Source organism: Lontra canadensis, unplaced genomic scaffold (genome assembly GCF_010015895.1).
Source record: "Lontra canadensis isolate GAN:19392208 unplaced genomic scaffold, GSC_riverotter_1.0 scaffold17, whole genome shotgun sequence".
NCBI classification, from domain to species: Eukaryota; Metazoa; Chordata; class Mammalia; order Carnivora; family Mustelidae; genus Lontra; species Lontra canadensis.
The window spans coordinates 21,735,632-21,756,293 of NW_022631011.1; the positions used below are offsets into that span (position 1 = coordinate 21,735,632).

Here is a 20,662-nt window from a genome sequence, read left to right on the forward strand (position 1 = left end):
GGCCAAAATAGAGTTTAAAATTGTCTTTACAAAAAAGAAAAAAAATGGACCAACAACTTCCTAAGTTCATTCAGACCCCAATACAACTAACCTGATTTTCAGACCCAGGAAGGACCCTGGTGGCACGTGTCACCCACTAGACGTCCCCCTAAACTTGGCAGGACATTCAAGGCAAATGGATGGTGGAGAGCTCTGTGGGCAATTTCTAGATGCCAGTGGCCTTGCTCCTCAGAAATGCTTTTCATCTGCCAGGTACTCACCAGGGAGCCAAGCAGGCTGGGAACCTGGGGTGGCTCATAAGACGCAGCAAATGACAGACACCAAGAGAGGAAGGTCAACGGCATGTTCAGTTCAGTCGATAAGACATGCTCTGAACACTTCGTGATTTGTTCCCAGTTTGCCTCAACACCAGGTAGGTGCCCCTTAACTGAGTTGATTTTTAGAGATTGCGTTCACCATGGCCCCTGACAAAATCACAGTCTTAGAATCGAATCCAGCCAAGGAAAGTCACTAACTTTAGTACCCAAAGTACAATATTTAGTACCAAATTCAATTCAGTCTAGGGCTCCGGAGGAGGGGGGATGGGGATTCTGTTCTCTCCCCAGCGGTTTCTTAAATTCTGCCATCCTGTGTGCCCGTCACCTTTGGTCCAGCTCTGCTAAGCAAAGCTGTGTGTGCTCGGCCTCCCTGGGGCCCTTTCCCCGGGGCGGGGCAGGGGTGGGGGTGGCTCTGAATCAGTGTGCAAGTGGGGATGGCAGATGAAGCAGGCACACAGGGCAAGGGGTGACCGGGGCCACACAGGTGTCTACACATACACATACATGTATATAGAAACAAAATATTTTAATTCTCCTTTCACAGGGCCCCAGGCAGCCTCCTGTCAGGTGAGCTCCAGCAGGAAGATGTCTTGCAGCCACGTGCCTCGGGACAGGTTGTGGAGGCCGGCGGGGGTGAGTTCTAGCCGCAGCTCTGCAGACAGCTGTCCAGGCATCGAGCAGTCCCCTGCCTCCTCGGGTGACAGAGCTGCGGCTCCAGATGCCACATGTCCCGGCTGTCAGGCGCCTCCGGAACACCCAGCGGGTGGCTGACGCCTACTGCGGAGTTTGAGAAAACCTGTGATACGGAGCGAGCACAGTCAATGTGCCTATGACGCACTCTAACGTAGAGTACAGGAATACACACCACGGAGCGCAGCCCCGGCCGCTCCACAGCCGGGAGGTGCCAAGGGCCAACTTCAGCACGCGCGGGGACGGGAAGGCACAGGGCGCCGCCAAGAACTTGTCCTTTGTCCCGTTGGTGGTAGGAGCGGTAAGAGAAACTATGGCATTTTCTAAGAGCAGAGGATGTCATGACCCAGAGATTACTTAGAACTAATGACTGAAGGTCAGGCTGCTCTCTGGCGGGCAGGACTGGCTTTGCGGGGCCGAGGAGGGCTGGCGGGGAATCTCTCAGACACTCACGTTCTCACCCGGGGGTTGGGGGGGAGCACAGGACAGGATCGAAGTGCACTTCCAAGAGTTGACACAAAAACAGATTGGCACACTCTTTTGATACAGTGAGGGTATCTTTTAAAAGCTCTCCCCCAGCTGCTACAAATTCTCTTCCCCACTCTGTTCTAGAACTTTGGATCAGGTCTGCAGGGGAGGCCCTGAACCATGCTTTCGAGGTTTGGATGGGCCCAGGGAAGAACCCCAGGGTGGGGACAGTGGGGAACTCTTACCAGGGGAAAGCCAAAAGGCCTTCTGCCACCTTCTGCACAGGTCTCCCTTCCCCTGCTGTGTAATAAACCACTCCCGGCTCATCCCGGCTAGCCAGACCAGGATTCCCTGAAAAGTTTCCAGTACTGCTTCTACCCAAAAACATGTTGAGAAGAAAAAAGGTTGGTATGTCGAGTTCTGTTTTTGCATTTCCAGTAGTAAGTGCTGTTCCATGGGCTCAGAGGAAGTGGTCTCTACTCCTCCTTGGGGCCTGTGCTAGGAGCTCTGGATCAGGCGTCTGTAATGGGGCATGACTTCGTGCTCCGGCAGGTGGAGAGCAAACTCCAAGGCCACTAACACTGGGAATTCAAAGGCAATCAGTTCTCGTCTATTCAGCCGGAACTTCTCTTCCAGTTTCTGCAGCAGAATGAAAGGAAACCAAGAGCATTTTAGCTTTGAAATCAAATTCCGAGGCTTTCTCCATGTGTAAGCTCTCTATCCCCCTAGCTAATGAGTGTTTACAGAGAAACCCTTTAGGGGCAAGACTAGGAGGACGGAAGGGGGGCATCAGCTGTACTTCCTGTTCTCAGTCCAGGTGGAGAAGGAACCGAGCCTCCCCTAGGACACACAGTCTGCCAGGAGACTGCCATACAGCCCAGACTTCATTTCTCAAGAATCCTGCAAGGTCAATGCTACATTTATGTCCACTTGACAGATGAGAGAAGATGGGAGTCAAGAGGGTAAGAAGTTTGTCAAAGGGGACGTGCGTGGTAAACTGCAATGTTGAGCTCCAACCTTGACTGGGATTCAACCTCTACCTGTTAATGGTAGAGGATTCAGGCATGGAGGGAAGACTAAAAAGATACCACATCCTCTACAATAGTAGTAACGACGTGGTAAGTTTGGGATTGGGGCAACTGACTATGTAGTTTGGTCCTTTCATTTCATACACAAGGACCCCAAGACCTGCTGAGATCACCCGCCTTTCAGGGGCATCGCCCAGCTGGAGTGTGTGCGTGTGGACAGCAGTGCTCAGCTTGTGCCCAGGGGCTCCCCTCCTGCACTGCCTCTCGCTCCAACCAGCTGTGAAGGCGAACACCCGGGGGCAGGGTGAGGAGAGAAGTCCTTGTTTTTGCCGGAGTGCATTCTGCTTCAGCTTAGAAAAAACAAGGACAACAACAAAACTCGCCAGCAGAGCCGTCTGTGCCCACGTTCAGGTTCTCACTGGGCTGGGACCTTGCGTCAGTTTTGTCGCTACTACCAATGTCAAACCACAGCCTGTTAGCGTTCTGTGTGGACACGGTCGGCTCTTGCCGGATGGTGTCCTACTCAAATACAACTCGATGTGCGTAACATCACACACACAAAGATTAGTTCATCGAACATCTATGTACACCTGCTGATTCTCTGATTTGGTAACCAAAGATCCCCCTCCACGTTCCTAAAAGTACAGACACGTTAGACAAGCACCATTTCTTAGGAGCAGTAAAGCACGGACTGGAACACGTCCTTCCATCAGTGGCGGACTAGACACGCAAAATGTGGAACAGACGTGCAGGGCGTACTGCTCAGCCTTAAAAAGGAAGGAAATTCTGACCCGTCACAACACAGATGAATCCTGAAGACCTAATGCTGAGGGAAATAAGCGCATCACAAAAGACAAATAGGAGAGGATTCCACTTAGGCGAGATCGCTCGAGTCTGGTTCAGAGACCGTAAGCAGACCAGTGGTGGCCGAGGCCTGGGGTGGGGGGGCGGGGGAGTTGGTGTTTAACGGGGACACAGTTTCAGTTTTGCCAGACAATGGTGATGGCCGCACAATATGAATACACTCAATGCCACTGAACTGTACACTTAAAAATAGTAAAAATGGGGCGCTTGGGGGGGGCTCAGTTGTTAAGTTTCTGTCTTTGGCTCAGGTCATGACCCCAGGGTCCTGGGATTGAGCCCCACATTGGGCTCCCTGCTCAGCCAGAAGCCTGCTTCTCCCTCTCCCCCTCCCCTGCTTGTGTTCCTTCCTTCGCCGTCTCTCTCGCTGTCAAATAAAATCTTATAAAAAAGAAGAATAAAAATGGTAAATTAAAGCAAAAAAGAACGCTCTTACATGGGAAGTACCTCCATTAACTCCCTTTCTGCTTTTTCTCCTTTCCAACTGAGCCAGCCACACAAACACATACACAGGACCTTGTCATAGCCACTACCTGGAGCTGCTGTATTCTGACGCTTTGAATTCTGGGTCCTTGTTGGCCCGGGCAGCTCAGCTCCTCCTAGGATTAGCCTGGGGTGCACAACTTGCCAGTGGGCACACCCTTCCTGTGCAAACCCACCAATCCAACGCCCACACCCTGACCGTCTCCTCAATCTGCCTCTCGCACTCCACCTGCCCTTAGCACCCAGGGCCAGGGAGACAGGTAGGGACAGTGCCTCAGCCCAAGTCCACGGAAATGACTCTCACTAGACAGCCTGAAGCCTGTCTACCCTGCCTGGCCTGTTCTTTCCCATAGGAACCACAAGAGAGTCTCCTGCCCACAGTTCCCCCTTCTCCTTCTGCCTCCTGACCAACCTGGTACTTCCTGACATGGCTCCCTATGGTATGATGTCTCTCCCCACCCCATCCCCCAACATGCTGATATTAAGTGGGGGGCTCTGGGAGGTGATCAGGCTGAGGAGTGTAGTCCTCGCGATATAAGAGGAGAGCTGAAGGCTTGTTAGCTTTCCCTGCCATGTGAGGACACAGTGAAAACCTGTCCATCACAAGCCAAGGAGAGGGCTCTCACTGGAACCGAAGCAGCTGGCACCTTGATCTTGGGCCTTCCTAGCCTCTAGAACTGTGAGAAATAAAGGTCTGTCGTTTAAGCCGCCCTGGCTATGGGATCTCACTATGGCAGACAGAAGTAAAACATTTCCCTTGGGAACTGTGGTAAGAAGTGTTCTTTTCAATGGCAACTATCTCCTGATCTGTTGGTTTTACTGTGTCTCAAATTTTCTATGACTACAGGCAATCACATATCCATCCAAGATCGGGGTCTCCTTGCTTTGATGGGGCGCTCCTTTAAAAGCAGGAGAAACCACTTAATCAAACCCATGCCCTTCCTCAAAGAAGAGGCAAGTTAAGACCACAGGAAGCCGAGGTCTGTTGAGCCAAAGTGTCTGACAGACGCTCTGTGGTCACAACGCCCCCCAAGTCCCTTTCCCGTTACAATGGCTTCTGTGACTTTGAGAATAAGTTCGCCCCTCAGGGTGTCTGAAAATGGATATTTTTTTTTAAAAGATTTTATTTATTTGACAGAGATCACAAGAAGGCAGAGAGGCAGACAGAGAGAGAGGAGGAAGCAGGCTTCCTGCTGAGCAGAGAGCCCGATGTGGGGCTCGATCCCAGGACTCTGGGATCATGACCCGAGCCGAAGGCAGAGGCTTTAACCCGCTGAGTCACCCAGGTGCCCCTGAAAATGGATTTTTATGGCCAGACCCAATACTGGGTCTTGTCAAAGTGGATCCTCCCTCTGTTCCAGAACAGCCTGAGCTGGGGGGCCTGACCGCTGCTGCAGGATGACCTCCCAGCCCTGTTCTTTCAGTGGCTACTAACAACTGGAATTCTGCCAGGCAGGATCACCAAGCAGGCTCTTCCCACGTGCTCCCTCAGCCAGTAGGACTCAGGTCACTCACGTCAATTAAATGCTTGACTTCGTGTTTTTTGAGGTCACTTCCGATTTTGGCTGCTAACAGTACACACGCTCCAGCACAAAGCTTCCGGTTCTGTTTGTTCAGCTTTCCCTTGAGGGCGAGCTTCTCAAAATAGACAAAGGCCATGGCCACTGTGGGCTCCTCGAAGCCACAGTCATCCTGGGCAAGCTTCCGCATCTCTCGCTTCAGACTAGAGAAACACAGGAAGAAAGGAACATTATTAGAAGTTGGGAGTTTCAGAGGGCTCCAAAGAAAACGACTAGTCCATTCTGAAAGCCCTTCCTTTTTCTCATTCCCAGAAGGGTGACGTGGAATGGGAACAAATCCTGAGGAGTAAGAACTTTCCATTCTCTGTACGCAACAGACTTAAGCTGCTAGGGTTCTTCTCTGTTGGTGGAACTGGAGACCACGTCAATAAGGGACACAGAAGACCACACTGAACCCAGGTGGTGTCTGAGGGTCTCTGGAAACTAGGCATAGAGCTGTCCAAAGGCAAAGAGGGAAACTGAGGGGTATTACGATCAATCCACAGAAACACCAAGAGAAAGAAACTAGGCGCTTGGTATCAACTCTGCTGAGGGTCCGCCATGCTCAGAAACTATGGCAGAAGAGGGGTTAGGCTAACAACACAATGGCCAGTGTACTTAAGAATGCTACCCAGCAAATGGACACAGTGGGAATACTCCATTTTTCTCACATCTTTGGCTTGGAACATGCCAGAGTCAAATCAGCACTGGGCTACACAGCATGTAAATGGGGGCACATACTCCCACGCTGTGTTGGCATATAGTCTAGCCTCTGTCACCATGTGCACTGACAGTCTGTCCTGCTAGACAGACGCAACCCCAGGCGGCTCCTCTCCGGCCCAGGACATGTGGGTCACTACAAAGTCAATCCAGTCTGCTGCAGGGGAAACATGGGCCTGATTCTGCTCTGGCTGCTCTGTTAAATGCTTAAAGGTAGTGCTTGGCTGGCAACTCTTGGGTGGAAGGCTGTGGGCAAAGAATTCCCTCAAAGGCTATCAAACCAACTCTTTTCTGTCTTGTCTACATTTGAGAAAGCAGGGAACTGAATGTCTCCTATTCCGAGTTCTCTGTAACATAACCCTGACTGGACAGCTGAGCCTCGGACAGTAGGAAATAATGGTTCTTTCACATAAGGAAACTATCCTCACACCCATGTCAACTCGAGTTGAGAGCTCTGCCTTCTGCCCTGCTTTCCTCAGCTCTCGCTCACGGAGGCAGGAGCCAGCCAGAGGAGGGTGAGCCTTTCCTTGCTGCACACACCTGTTTTAATTCCCTGAACTACACGAGGAACCTGCATACAAAAAGTGAGCTGAATTCATGCCAGGAGAGGGTCTGAGTGGAGACCTCAAGTGGATGTTGAGCCTCACGTACCTCCTTATTTTGCTGAGTGTCAACTTAATGTGAGGAAACTTCTCCTTGAAGGTCTCATTCATGTCCTTCTTGAGATCTGAGGGCTTCACATAGTCGATTACTGTGGTCTGTAACAGATAGGGCAACTTGGGTCACTCTTTCAAAAAATTTTTTGAAGAGTTTATTTATTTGAAAGAGAAAAAGAGCACGAGTGGCGGTGGGGAGAAGGAGTAGACCCCTGACTGAGCAGGCAGCCCGACACGGGACTCGATCCCAGTCCCTGGGATCATGACCTGGGAGATGCCTAACCAACTGAGCCACTCAGGTCACGGGTTACAATTATGTGCACATTATGGCCATCTTACAACTTCTGACAGCACCAAGCAGTGAGGAAGCCCGGAGGAGAGGCACAGCAAGAGCCCCGCTGAGCCTGAGCACCTGAAGGGGACACGGTCTCTGGAACACAAATCTGTGCTATAGCAGGACCAGGCAACATGGGGAAGCAGCAGCCTCCAGATAGTCAGCAATCAGGGTCTGGCAGGGAGGGAGCCCCTCTCTCAGTTCCTGTGCCTCAGCCTGGTATTCAGACAGCACAGCGTTTAGAGCATGGTGTGGGCACCCACACACGAGGCTTCAAGCCACACTTGACCATCACTAGTTGTCCAGCCGTGGGGTGTTATCCAATGACCCCAAACATCAGGTTCTACATCTATAAGATGAAAGCAACTAACAGTGCCTACTTCACATGGCTATTTGGAGAACTATGAGACATGTCAAGGGCTCTGTGCAGCGCTTGGCATACAGCAAGCACTCGATAAATGTTAGCGATTTTATTTTTCATTGTGGGAAAATATGTATCCCACAAATATACATCACACAAAACTTAGCACTTTAACCATTTTAAAAGACCCGGTTCAGTGGCATTCAGTACATTCATGTTGGTGCGTGGCCATCATCACCACCCATCACCACAACTTTCATCATCTTACAAAACTGAAACTGTCTCCCTTCATCAAGTCCTTATTCCCCCCCACCCCAGTTCTCACCGGCAACTGCTATTCTGCTTTCTGTCTCTGAACCTGACTCCTCTCGGTCCCTCATGTAAGTGGGATCACACAGTGATGGTGTTGGTCCTTTTGTGCCTGGCTTGTTTCACTCAGCATCACGTTCTCCAGGGTCAAACAGTGCAGCAGGGGTCAGAATTCCCTTCCTTTTTAAGGCTGGATAACCTTCTGTTGCATGTACATGATGTCAGCTACCAGTAACAGTCCTTTAAACCCTGGGTTTCTTCCTCTTCCCCTCCTCTTCTTTTCTAAGTAGGCTCTTTGCCCAACATGGGGCTTGAACTCACAACCCCGAGATCAACAGCTGCATGCTCTACGGACCAAGCCAGTCCCGTCCCCTCCCCCTTTCTAATCCTAGCCATCCTTAAAGAGTGGTTCCTTCAAGCCCCTTTTGAGGCTTCTGAGGCCCTGGGTCTTCCTGGCTAGTCTGCGCTGCACAGTTTAACTCTGAAGGAAACAGGGTCTCCTGCCAGGCCTCACTAGGTTATAGCCTCTCTCCTCCTCCTTGGAATTCTGCTTTTGAGGGGCAGCAACAATGCCTGACGCCTCCCTGGCTGGCTGGAGGCGATAACCTTCACCAGGCAGAGCCCGAGAAAGGAGCAAGTGCAGATTCTGCTGAGAAGGCCCGATCCTGGGGTTGGCTTCTGTGGCCTGGCGCCTTCCAGGGGATGCGTCACCACTTTCCTCCACGGCTCTAACACCAGAGGGCGGCTATCCGTAAACACCTCCACTCAGAAGATGCCTGGCCGGACAGGACTTTAGTACAGGCACGTGGAAGGCTCTGGTGTGTGTTAATAACCCAGAGGAGCCGAAGAGCCAACATGTCCCCACTCACACTGATCCTAACAGCACCTTCAGAACAGCAGCTTTGGTGAGTAAAAGCGAAACCACAGCAAGACGAACTCAAAACGGTTCCGCCAAACTTGTTCAGAACTTTCTCAGATTCTGGGTGGAAGCAGACTTGGTGCAATGCCAAGAGCTCTTCCGTGGCGCCATGTCTCTCTGGCCCGGTCAAGAAGGCTCCCCCTCAGCTGGCCCCGGACATGCCCATTCTGGGAGCTGCCCTGTGCCCCTGTGGCCCCAATGTGCAAACACACGCATGCACACACTCGTGTGAGGCGAGTTTTGCTGGATGCCCAGAGGAGTGGAGTACGGGACATCATGGAGGCCGCCTAGTGTCTTGCAGAGCGGGCGCTTCCCCTGTGGCAGCCCTCCAAGACGCGTTTATCATCCCGAACAGATGGGGTGGAACAGGATGTACGATTTTTCATTTAGGAAACAGGCAGCCGAATGGGGAACTACATCTAACACGGTTACCTCAAGCTGGGCCCTGTGGCCGATCAGCCAATTCTTCTGTTTCCGAAATACCCAGCCCTCCCTCCCTCTTCTACCCCACACAAGGCATCTCAAACTCTCGTGGACAGTCTCTTCTGCTGGTCCTCGGTGGACGAAAGTCTTAAGCAAAGACTCACCAGCCCTTGCTGAGGACTGAAGCCCCGGGAGCTCCAAGCAAGGATCTCCCGGAGTGGGAAGGGGAGATCTAGAGCTTTACCTATGGCAGCCACAGCAGCTCTGCTCTATCTTCTATGGAGCTACACACACCACGGCTTTCCCGCGGCCAGAGAAGCAGCCTGCAGCCATGAGCCCCATCTCCCAGATGGGGAGGCAGAGGCTCGGAATGGGGAAGGGGCAGGGCCAGCACCGGGACCCGGGGCTCTCAGCTCGCCGCTTGCACTGCCTTCCTGCATCTCCATCCTTCATTGGGCTAAAATGAGCAGGGAAGACAGCTCAAGACCGCCGGCAGGAAGGAAGGGCCGGCTGGTGGAGGGCAGCTCTGCCTCCAGCAAGGCGGCAGCCCTGAGGAAGACGTTCGGCCTCCTGCGGCCTCGCCTCCCACTTCCCTGAAAAAGGATGGACCCCTGGCGAGAACACCTGGTACTGCTGCTTCACAGGTTTCTCCCGGAGCTAACAGAGAGAACACTGTGTACCCAAAGGCCACTGGCGAATCAAGAGCAAGGAGACAGGAGATGGCAGAGACCAGGCTGCCCCACGTGCCCTGAGTCAGGGCGTGTGGGCGGCGACCTGGGAGTCATCTGCATGGTGGCGCTGCCCAGGGGACCTGCACGCCCAGCAGTCTCCTCGCGGGGCTGGCACCCAGCCACGGTTTGGCCTGGAGCCACTCCTGTGGGGTCACTTTCCCCCAACCTCCAGCGACCTGGTCCCTCTTCTAGTGATTGGCCTTCACTGCACACAACAGTCCGGACAGAGGACTGTCCAGGGAGGATTCCAGATACCGTTCCAGTTCTCTGTGGCCTGCACACTGGCGCAAGAAGGCACCACGGAAACAGAAGCCGGGCTTCTGGTCTTCCTGCCGCCAAGAAAAGTCACGGCAGGAGTCCTGAAGTCCTGGTGCCTGTTCTGCTGGGGACGGCCACAGCAGGCAGCACGGATCTGAAGCTGCCTGAAGGCGGCAGTGGCACTGCCATGTCTGAAACTGGCAGCTGGTGCCCGATCCCAACCATCTTCCGGGCCCCGAGCAAGGACAAGGTCAGGCGGCGGCTCCCCTGGTGGCCTGGCTCTGCAGGGTGGTCCTGGGGTCATTCCTGAAATCCCAACTTAGGCAGTTGTGCGTGCCTCCCCAGTGACTCTGTAAGCTGTTCAATATTCAGTGATAAATCCCTTATAAACTAGCTTGCATGGATGCCATTCTTTGTACCTGAACCATCACTGACGCACACACTACCTCCACTGATGGCCTTGACCAATACCCTAAGTGAATCTCACCTGGGAAGACATGGGATAAGGGCAGAGCCCATGGGGGATCCTTTGGGGGATAAGGCCCCAATGTCATCAGTTCCCCAGGGCACCGAGACTTATCCCGCGGGCCCTCACACACCATTTCGTGACCAGACTGAATTTCAGAAGGACCCCATGAACACCGATGACCCAGCTCAGTCTGTAGCCCTGGGCCCAGGAGAGACTGTTTTCACAAGCAACCCTGCCCTAGCCTGCCCTAGCTCTTGGGGTACAGATCCAGAGCCTACTATTCCCGAGAGTAGGAGTGGACACGTGCCAGTCCTGGACAGGGGAACAGAGGGCGGACCGGTGAGCTGACACGGAGTCCTGGGCCCACCGCCTGGCTTCCAGCATGCGCGGCACATGGCAGCTGCAGGGAGAGCCAAGCCCTTGACTTCATCTTCTGGGTGACGGATTCCTCTGGATCCTGGCTCTGCTGTCCAGAGGTACAGAAACAGCACCTCTGTCATCCTTCCCGTGTGGGGTTTCCAGCCTTACAGTCACATCCTTGCCACTGCTCCTGATGTGGAGTAGGAAGCCTGCCGGCAGCCTCACCCGCCACTTATTTGGCTGACGCTGGGCTACTCTGGGTCATTTCTAAAGTAGATATGGTCCATTTGGGGGTGGAGGATCTCTGCAAACCTCCATCTCTGTCGAGGCCCCCCATTTCCTGACCCCCATGTAGCTGGCAGCCGTCAGGACATGTGGTAGGGGAAGGGCTCCACTGGACATGGGAGAGCTGGGCCCAGCAGTTCCAGGGTGGCTGCTCTGGGAAGTCCAAAGGTATCCAGGGAAGAAGAGAATATAGACTACTGGACGACCGTGGCTGCCGCACCTGAGGCAGGGGCCCAATGAGGCCATCATTTCAGTCCATTTGCTGACATGTGGCAGCAGAGCAGGCTGGCCTCTGGGGCAATGAAAGGCCTCCATGACTTAAGACCGGAAGAGGACAGTGGTAAACTGTGGACGTCAGTCTGAGCACCTCAGGAAGGCAGAGAATGCAAAAGTGGCTGCGTTCAGTTTCCTGTGGCTGCCGTCACCCAGCACCACAGGCTGCGTGGCTCATACAGCAATTTATGGTCTCTCAGTTCCGGAGGCTACAGGTCTGAGATCAAGGTGTCAGGTGGGCTCTGTTCCCACTCAAAACGTGGCTAGAATCCTTCCTTGCTTCTCCCAGCTTCTGGCAGAGCCGGGCAGTCCCTGGCTTGCAGAGGCATCACTGTGGTCTCTGCCAGTCATCACCCGGGCTCTCCCCACGCGTCTGTCCACGTGGCTGTCCTCTCTCTGGCTCTGTTTATGACATCAAGTCATACTGGGTTAGACCCACCTTACTCCAGTAAAACCTCGGCTTAACTGGTTTATAACTGCAACACCCTACTTCTAAATAAGGGTCCAGTCTGGAGTACTAGGGGTTAGGACCTCAACCTATATTTTGGGATGACACCTTTCACCTCAGTGCAGTGGTGTTTGCTCCTAATGGTGCAGCTACACAGCCTTGCCGTGCTCTGATCCCAGCTGCTCTTCCCAGGCTGGACACAGCTGCCCCCACGGGCCCTGGCTTCTACCCAGCCAGCAGGCACTGTTGACCTTGGCCTCGGTGTGTGGGAGCCCTTCCAGTTTCTCCTTTCTCTACCTCCTCTACTTGCTGGGACGGCTCTGTCTTCAGTCTTGCTATCGTCTCTGCTTCTCGGAGCTGTGGCTCTGTGGGAGAAGATCACAAACCATGGAGCCAGAGGTCTCGGGTCAGGCCCCAGCCCGGCCGCTCAGTAGCTGGGTGGCCCAGTGAAACTGCTCCGTGTTCTGTGCTGCAGGTCCTTCCTCTGGCTTCTCTGCTATCTGCCTCACGTCGGTAGCTGCAGGGCACCTGGACATCTGTGGGGGCTGTTTCAGTCTGACTTAAACTCAGCGGCTTGGGGTCCACAACCAGGGCAGCTGAGTGGGCAGCCCCCAAAGCGACCATCTGCTCTCAGCCCCTCGCTCGCCTGCTGCACCTTGAGCCCACTGCTCCTGAATGGCGCTGCACTGCCCAGACTCTGGGTATTGGTCGAATAACCCCGAGTCCATGGCCACCAGGTCAGGCAGGTTCCAGTAGGGATGACAGTTCTTGCCGTCCTCTGCTCCAGTTCCTGTTGAGAAGCACTCTCTGGAATGTAAGCAGCCACAATTCTCCCGCGTGGTCTGTCTTGAGGGTGCCTTATGACCTCTTGAAAGGCAGGACCTCTAGACCACCCGAAAGGCAGCTACCCTCTTTGCAGGGACAGAGGTGAGCTGAGGTGGCAGTCCCTGAGGCTGAGCCGCATGCACAGAGGTACGATGGGCCCCCAGTTATTCAGTCCTTCTGGCTTCAGAGGATATGAATTAAAAGTGAGGCACTGCTATGTGCTAGCTCCCCTACGAGTCTGATTGTATAAAGACTCCTAATGCCCAAGTTTTGCCAGCACACATTACTACAAATCAAAACGCTATGAAGCGGTGTGGTTCCTTCCTGGCCTGGGACAGATTCAGTGGCCACTGTTTTCAAAGCCACCTAATTCCAGGCCACGGGATTTGCCAGACGTAGGGCTCCTATGGTCCAGGGCAGAGGCCGACAGCTGGGCCAGGCCACACGGTAGACAGAGAGTTCCAGCCCCTTGTCGTTCCACTCTCAGTATGAGGTGGCTCGGGTGAACGGTCGTGCCACGGCCTGCCCACAAGGAAGCTGTGCACACAGCTACAGAGGAGGCAACAGAGGAAAGTCAGATAGGAGGAGACCATCCCAAATGCACAAGGTCCGGAGACGCAATTCAGAAAGCAGCCCAACCTGCTGGAGATGGGAGGCAGAGTCAGGAAGGCCTGCTGTGGGGCTGACAGCTTAACTACCTTCCAAGACGACAGGAAAAGATGGGGAGACCAGACCTTAGTTATCTATCTGGAAGAGTCTACCACATCTATTGCGGACACAAGGAGGTATCTTTTGCTTTTTAAAGAAAACAAAGACTGACTGACAGTAGGAGGGAGGGAAGGGACCTGGGCCTCCCCAGGCTCACAGCAGCAGACACAGTGCTGTGCAGTGGGGGCCTCGGGAGGCTGGATGCAACGGGAGATGGTGGGGGCAGGTGAGGCAGGGAGCAGAGGGAGCAGGGGTGTGGTATTACACATACCCTAATAGTGCTGGAGAACAAAGAGGGTCTCAGAGCTGACAAGTTGCTGGTCTGCTTTCAAGACAAACAATATAAAAGGTGCTTCACTTCTGGGCCCTGTTAAGTCCCTCCTGCCTTCCTATCCTCCTGCCCTCCACAGCTCCCCAGGTATTCTTGCGAGCAGTTCTGAACAGATGTGCTCTTGCTGTAGACTCAGCTATGGTTCCCCTCTGGGTCACAGGAGCTCCCGGGGGCAGAATGTCCCAAGGGAAGGAGGGCTAACTGGCAGGGCTCCCTGTAGCACCTTCCAGCCCTGACGGACCCGCACAGCCGGGACTCTCCCACCTGACCGACTGCCCCACACCCATGGGCGCCCGCTCAAGTTGTTAAGCCGAGCAGCCGCCATCACTCCATCTATCTAACCACCAGCAGCTGGGCATTTCGGCTCTTCTCGGCATTTCTCCTTTTCCCTAAGAGGACAGTAAATCACGAGGAAAACCGTGGGAATGAGCAGAGGGCCTTTGCAGCCTGGGGCAGCATCTCCTGCTATTTCTACCCATCAGATTCCAAATCCATGACCCTGGATTTACTCCCTCCCTTGCCCTAAGAGGAGCAGCTCTTTGGTTTCCTTCACTAAAATGAAACCATGTGCAAATCAAGGAGAGAAACTCAGGAAAAACTACTTCTGCTTCAGGCTTACAACACCAACGTGGAGATGCCGGGAGACGCCCAGGAGGGCCATGGTCTCAGGCATTTGTAAGATACAGAAACTTCTAGGGTAGCGTCTTCACTCACTCCAGAAGACACCGGGTGGGTGTGGCCCTGAGGGCACTTACGCACGCGCGCGCACACACACACCACATAGTATTTGGACGCACTTGTAAACACATGCTCCTTAAGTGGTCACCTCAGAGCAGGAGCTGATGAACCAAGCCCGGAGGAGCACGGTAGAGACACAAAATGGTCACTGCAAATCTGAGACAAACATGCAGAAATGAAGCAGATGCTACGGCATCTTGCGTACAATGTAAAGCCAGTATTTCATTTTGTATTATTTTTGTAAGAAAAGATGAAAGAAAACCACCATACTGACGCACACTACAACGTGGATGGACCCTGAAAACATTATCGAAGTAAAAGCCAGACACAAAAGACCACATAGTGTATGATTCAATTTTTATGGTATGTCCAGAACAGGCAAATCTATGGAGACAGAAAGTAGATTAGTGGTTGCCTAGGGCTTAGCAGGTGGAGGGCTGAGGGTACAGGGGCTTCTTCTGGGAATGATGAAAACGTCCGAAATGGATTATGGTGATGGCTGCACAACCCTGTGAATGTTCTAAAAACCACTTTATTATTTTTTACTTTTAGTAGGCTCTATGCCCAGTGTGGGGCTTGAACTCACAACCCCTAGACCAAGAGCATATTCTACCGACTGAGCCAGCCAGGAGCCCCTCTACACTGTACACAAGTGAACTGTATGCTATGTGAAATATATCCAATAGAGCTGTCACATACAACCCAAAAAAGCCCTAGAGCGAAAAAACAAACCCACCACAATGCAACAGGGGATTCAAGAAGGCATTTTAACACTTGCACCAAAAGCTAGTGGGCCTCAGAGATCCCACTGCTCAGCTCCTATGCAGTGCCTGGCAGATCTTCCCTAGAGCTGGGGAAGCTCGAAGGCCCTTCCAGGTCTCAGGGGAGGCCCAGCAATGCTATCACTGTAATGACTTACTACTTTTCCTAAACTGAATGAGCTTCAAGCGCCTTGAAACCTGAAGGCCTTGGAAGGAGCCTTACACGGGAGGAGCCCCTGGGGCTCACGCTGCTTTAGCTTCTCTACAAACCCACCCTGCAGACAGGTAAGTACCTAGTCATCAAGATGGCTTTCAGCACAAAGGAAATATGGTGAGGGAAACCAGAGCCCAACCGCCTGCCACACAGAAGGTTGACTTCGCCTTCCTTTTATTGAGTCTTGAATTTCCCACTGCTCAGCATCTCATACTATGCTGAAAAAGCTCTAAGACATACTCCCACAATGCTGGGAGGGGGCCTGGGGGACCTAGGGGTAGGAAGGAGGAGTTTTTTCCTAGGAGTAGTTAGATTATAGTATTAAGTAAACACGTGAATAGGCACTTTATCAAGATCAATCCAAGACCCGTCCTCTCGAGATTTACATGCCTACAGCTATGGTCAAGGTTATTAGTCGGTTTTCCTTCTGATGTCAAAACAGTCTGAGAGGGATTTCTTCCTGAGACAGGAAAAGGATCCAGATATGCATTCAAATAACATTAACTTTGTTGGCATTATCTCAGTCAGCTCTTTTGCTTACTTTCTCCTCTTAATTGCTCTCCACACCCAGAAAGGGAAGAAAAAACAAAAACCACTACTGGCTTTAGCTGCCAGGTTCTAATGATAAGCAACCACTTTCTGGCGAAACTTTTAATGACAAGGCAGGCGGCGCACAGAGCAGGAAGCACCCGGCTCCTACTCGAGGCCTCGCGCCCACCCTCACCACACTGAGAAACACCATCATTAAGCTAAGGCCCTGCGAGAACCTGCGTGTAGCCAGGAGGCTCAACATACTTTCCTACTCTGTGGTCACCGTCTAGAAACTTCAGGGCCAAAACCACAGGGGCAGCTGCGACTTGGGTTTCCAGACCTGCCCCAGGAATTTTTGTTTTTTTACTTCAAAATGTCCCCTTTGCCCTTTCCCAGCGGCCAATAGTGGGAGGGACTTGCACAGATCAAAGTTAAAAACCTGTGTCACTCTGAATGCAAGGGCAGTTCTAAACGGTTCCCACTTAAAAACTTTGTACATGACAGGCTTCTTTCTAGGCCTCAGGGAAATGTTCACCTCTGTAACTCTCCCACTTTTGAAGGCATGGCAACTGTGGCCACGAGTGGCCTTTTTATCTTGTACTTTGAACACACATGAATGAAAATACACACCCAGCCACATCCTGGTGAGTTAACATCACCTACCTAGGATCCAGAAAGCCCACTCCTGGGTACTTACCCAAGAGAGATGAAAATGTCCATGAAACACTGGTAAGTGTAAGAATGCCTGTGGCAGCAGTGTTCAAGGTGCCCCCTCCCAGGAAACCACCCAAATGTCCATTAACAGGAGTGGAGATAAATAAACTGGGGTACATCCAAATAAGAGAAACCTACTCGGCAATTAAAAAAATCCAAGCTACTGATAATGTCCAACAGGAGTGAATCTCACCTATTAAATTCCGTGAAGGAAGAAGAACAAAAAAATTTTTTAAAGAAGTGCATAGTATATGATTCCATTTACATCAAGCACTGGAAGAGGTGAAACTAGTTTACAGTGACAGAAGTCAGAACAGGATGTATGGGAAGGAACTTTCCAAGGGGAAAGAAATGTTCTATCTTGATTAAAGCAGAGGCAACAAAATGAATGAAACTGTACACTTCAAATGTGTCTGATCATACATAAATCACACCCTAACATGAAAAGAGAAAACAAATGACGGCTGGGGGATGTAATGGGGTGAGGGGTTTAGCCTGTCACTTTCTGGGTTGCTTGATTCTGCAGAAGCCACACGAACATCTCAGCCCCCGAAACGCCATGCAAACAGAGCACCCACAGACCCTGGACAACAGCCCCTGGGCCTCAGGCTCGAGGCCTCCACTGGGCTGGCCTCCCCTGAGCTGTGCTGGCAACTAAGGGAGACAGGCATTGGCAGCAGGACCTCAAAGGCCTCGCGGGCCAATATGAAGCGGGGTGGGCAGTGCTGTGCAGTCAGCCTGGCACCTGGCCAGCACCCTTACCCAGTCTTTCAGCAAAGGCCACACCAGGAAGCCCTGCCGGACGGGACAGAGGAGCCGGCCGCACGGGCTTCACACAGGCCTGACATCTGCCTGCAGGGGGTGCCCTGCCAATGATGAGGGTTCACAGCCCAGGAGAAAAGCTCTAAGCTGGATGAGCTTGTCTGGGCTGAGTGCCTCCCACCCACCCACCCACAGGCCAAGATGGGCCCCGGAGCCTCAAACAGGGTTTTCAAGTGACCATGTTACTTGGGTCAAGTAACCGTGTAGCTCTGTCTACCCTGGTAGTTGGTGCCTATTACAAGTACAGCTCCGTGTGCCTGGGGTTCAGTAAGTATGGACAACCTGTCAGGATGATTGTTCTATGGCTTGCCTTCTCCACTTCTGGCTATGCCCATGTGCACACGTGTAGAGGGAAGGACGGGGACTGCCACTGCTAAAAATACCAATTTCCTACTCGCCCTCACTCACCTCTTCACAAGACAACAGGGGCCTTTCCCACCAAGGCCTGGAATGGCTGCTCCTTCTTACTCCTCACACTCCCTTCAATGCCATTTCTTCAGGGAGACCTTCCCTAAGGTTGACCTCCCACCTGCACCTCCATGCCCTGCTGCCATCATCTCCTAGCACTTTCCTTACCCTCATCATGACCGCAGTGACTTGGCTGTTTGCTCACTGTCTGACTTCTCTATGCACAGTAAGGTTGAGGAAAATGGCAATCGTGGCCAGTTTGTTCTCCACTATATAAGGCCTCAGTCAATACTGGCTGAATGGGCAAATTCTCTATCTTTAAGCAAACCAACAAAAGCCAAAACCCAAACCCCCACATGTATTCGTGCAAGTTCGATGTATGCGAGACAGCCTTATAATGCATGCTCGCTTCTAGAGAAGTCTTCTGGGAGCCAGTCTGAGTCTCTCTGTGACACAGGACACACATGGCCATGACAGAGGAGGATGCTGAAAAGTAGATGTCCCACATCTGATCAAAGTACCAATCTCTGTGGCCAGAAGAGATGTACACCTTATGGAACTGACCAGAAAATGTGGTTCACGAGCCATTTCATTCTCTAAAACACGTACTATTACAGGAAGCAGAGGCTGCAGATGCAACCTGGTGAGATGAAAAATGAGCCAGTTGGGACCATAAAACAAGGAGAAAAGGACATATATGCTGACTTGGCAAGTCATCTAGCACACTGCCCAAGGAGGAGAAATCGCTCATGTGCACAGGCGCGCACACGTAGTCTGTGGCCCAGAACCTTGAAGTTCACAGTGACATCATTTAAATTAAAAAAAAAAATAAAATAAAATAAGATCTGGCACCAGCCTGTCACCAGGCCTACCGGAGAGGTCGTTTTCGCCAAACAACGTTACCCTGGGAAGAGCTCCCTGCCAAACCCCAGTCAAAAACAGTGCCCTCTCTTATTCTCTGCGTTACTTAGAAATCTGCTAAACCGGTGGCCCAAAGAGTCATTTTCACGTCCTCCCCCTGAGTTCAGCTGTTCTGCCCACGACTGCTGAGAGATGTGAGAGTCACGGGCCGAGTGAGAAGAGCACCAAGCCAGGAGTTCTGGCCTTGGCCCCCCACTTCCTGTCAACCGTGACAGCCTCACTCAGACTCCCCAAGCCACAGTTTCCTGCCCATTACTTAGTAAATAAGGCAATGAATAACATAAAGAATACTATTCTCACACAAGTCATGACGTTCCAGTTGTTTTCTCCTTGACATCAGGGCGGTGATTCTGGTCATTTATTAAACACTTATTATGTGCTAGCTTAGATGAATAAGGCCTGGTTTTGTAAAAGTAACAACTAATCTTAACAAGTCACAGAGTGGGGAAAAAAAAATACATGGCTCTGGTTCTGCTTTTTGTGTTAGGAGGTGGGAAATAAAGATGGGAGAGTGAGAAGCGGGGCAATTTTAAACTCAGAGCCTCCGGTAATTCATTCTGACTCAGCATAGCGTATTAGAATAGAATATACACTGGAAGCAACTGGCAAGGACCTGTGTTCTGCCTGGTATTTCTCTGATGGCAGATACTTGCTGAATGTTCGGGGAAGAAAGCGAGACTGGAGGTTAGAAGCCCAGCACTGAGAACTCTCAGGTCGGAGTGAGTGTTCAGGGGCCCTCTGAGTAAAGGGGGTCCCACTCTGGTCTCTGCAGACACAAGAGTCCAGAAGAGCAAAAGGACCATTTGCTCATTCCCAAGGCCAGGGCTGCTGAGAATGGCATGGGCTGGGGAGGAGCAAGGGAGCCAGAGCAGGATGTTCTCAGCTGCGCCAGCCTCCTCTGGGCCCATCACAGAGGGAGTGGAAGCATTCTGGGTCGGTGCTCTCCTACCTGGTGCCATGTGCAGCAGGCCTGGCCTGGCAGCTTTCCCGCAAGCCCAGCTCTCCCCTCCTCCCACGGCTGCCCGGGATCTGCCTGCCACTGCGTTAGGGCAAGTCTGCCCCAAGAAGGTACACAGGACCCAGCCAGGCTCCATGGGTGTCTGGAGAAATGGCAGACCAAGTGGTGGGAAATGGTCAGCCAAAAGCAGAAACCAAAATTACACAAAGGGAAAAACAGGAAGAGTCCATGAAGCAAAAACGGCAAGGGAAGTTTTTGCATTTAACGCCCACAGTAGCCTACCTTCACTCCCCCAGGAAGAATTCTGTCATCCAGGGCCCAGTTCCCAATGATTGCCTGGAGTGTACGTGGAGGCCTACAATAACCAGGGAACTCCAGACAGAGCCATGAGCAACCCACACTGGGGAGTTCCCCAGAAGCTCCCCAGGCTGTGCAGTGTTTGAACCAGCCCCCTGATGCCAGAGAGCAGCCACCTGTTAAGGTGAGCACGCTTGAGGGGGCAGCAGGGGTAAGGCTGAGGGGGTCAGCACACAGACCGTCTCTCCACCACTACTCACCATGTACGAAGGAAAGATCAGAACTCGCTTGTGCTTGCCACAAGGCCACTGGGGGTCATCCAAGAGATTTGGGTCATAGTCCATGAAGTCTCCCAGGTCGCTACCTGAGGATCCCACACAAAATAATCAATAGGGGTCCTGGACTCCCTGAAGCAGAAGCAGCGGGGCGAACGCCAAGTCTAAAGTTAGGGCCTCGGGTTGTTGAGACCAGAATCACGCTGC

The 20,662-nt window shown here is 52.4% G+C and overlaps 1 protein-coding gene across 2 annotated transcripts in view; it reads right to left on the bottom strand.

Annotated features, from left to right (window-relative positions):
- Positions 1 to 1,508: 1,508 nt before the first annotated feature.
- CABLES1 (Cdk5 and Abl enzyme substrate 1) overlaps positions 1,509 to 20,662 on the bottom strand; it is a 109,899-nt gene continuing 90,745 nt past the window's right edge. For both annotated transcript variants that reach the window (XM_032859772.1, XM_032859771.1), the window contains 4 exons: positions 20,441 to 20,544; positions 6,778 to 6,884; positions 5,363 to 5,570; positions 1,509 to 2,114 (listed from right to left, as the gene is read on the bottom strand). In XM_032859772.1, the coding sequence (XP_032715663.1) occupies positions 1,974 to 2,114; positions 5,363 to 5,570; positions 6,778 to 6,884; positions 20,441 to 20,544 (560 nt within the window). In that variant the 3' untranslated portion in view covers positions 1,509 to 1,973. The remainder of the gene's footprint in view (positions 2,115 to 5,362; positions 5,571 to 6,777; positions 6,885 to 20,440; positions 20,545 to 20,662) is intronic.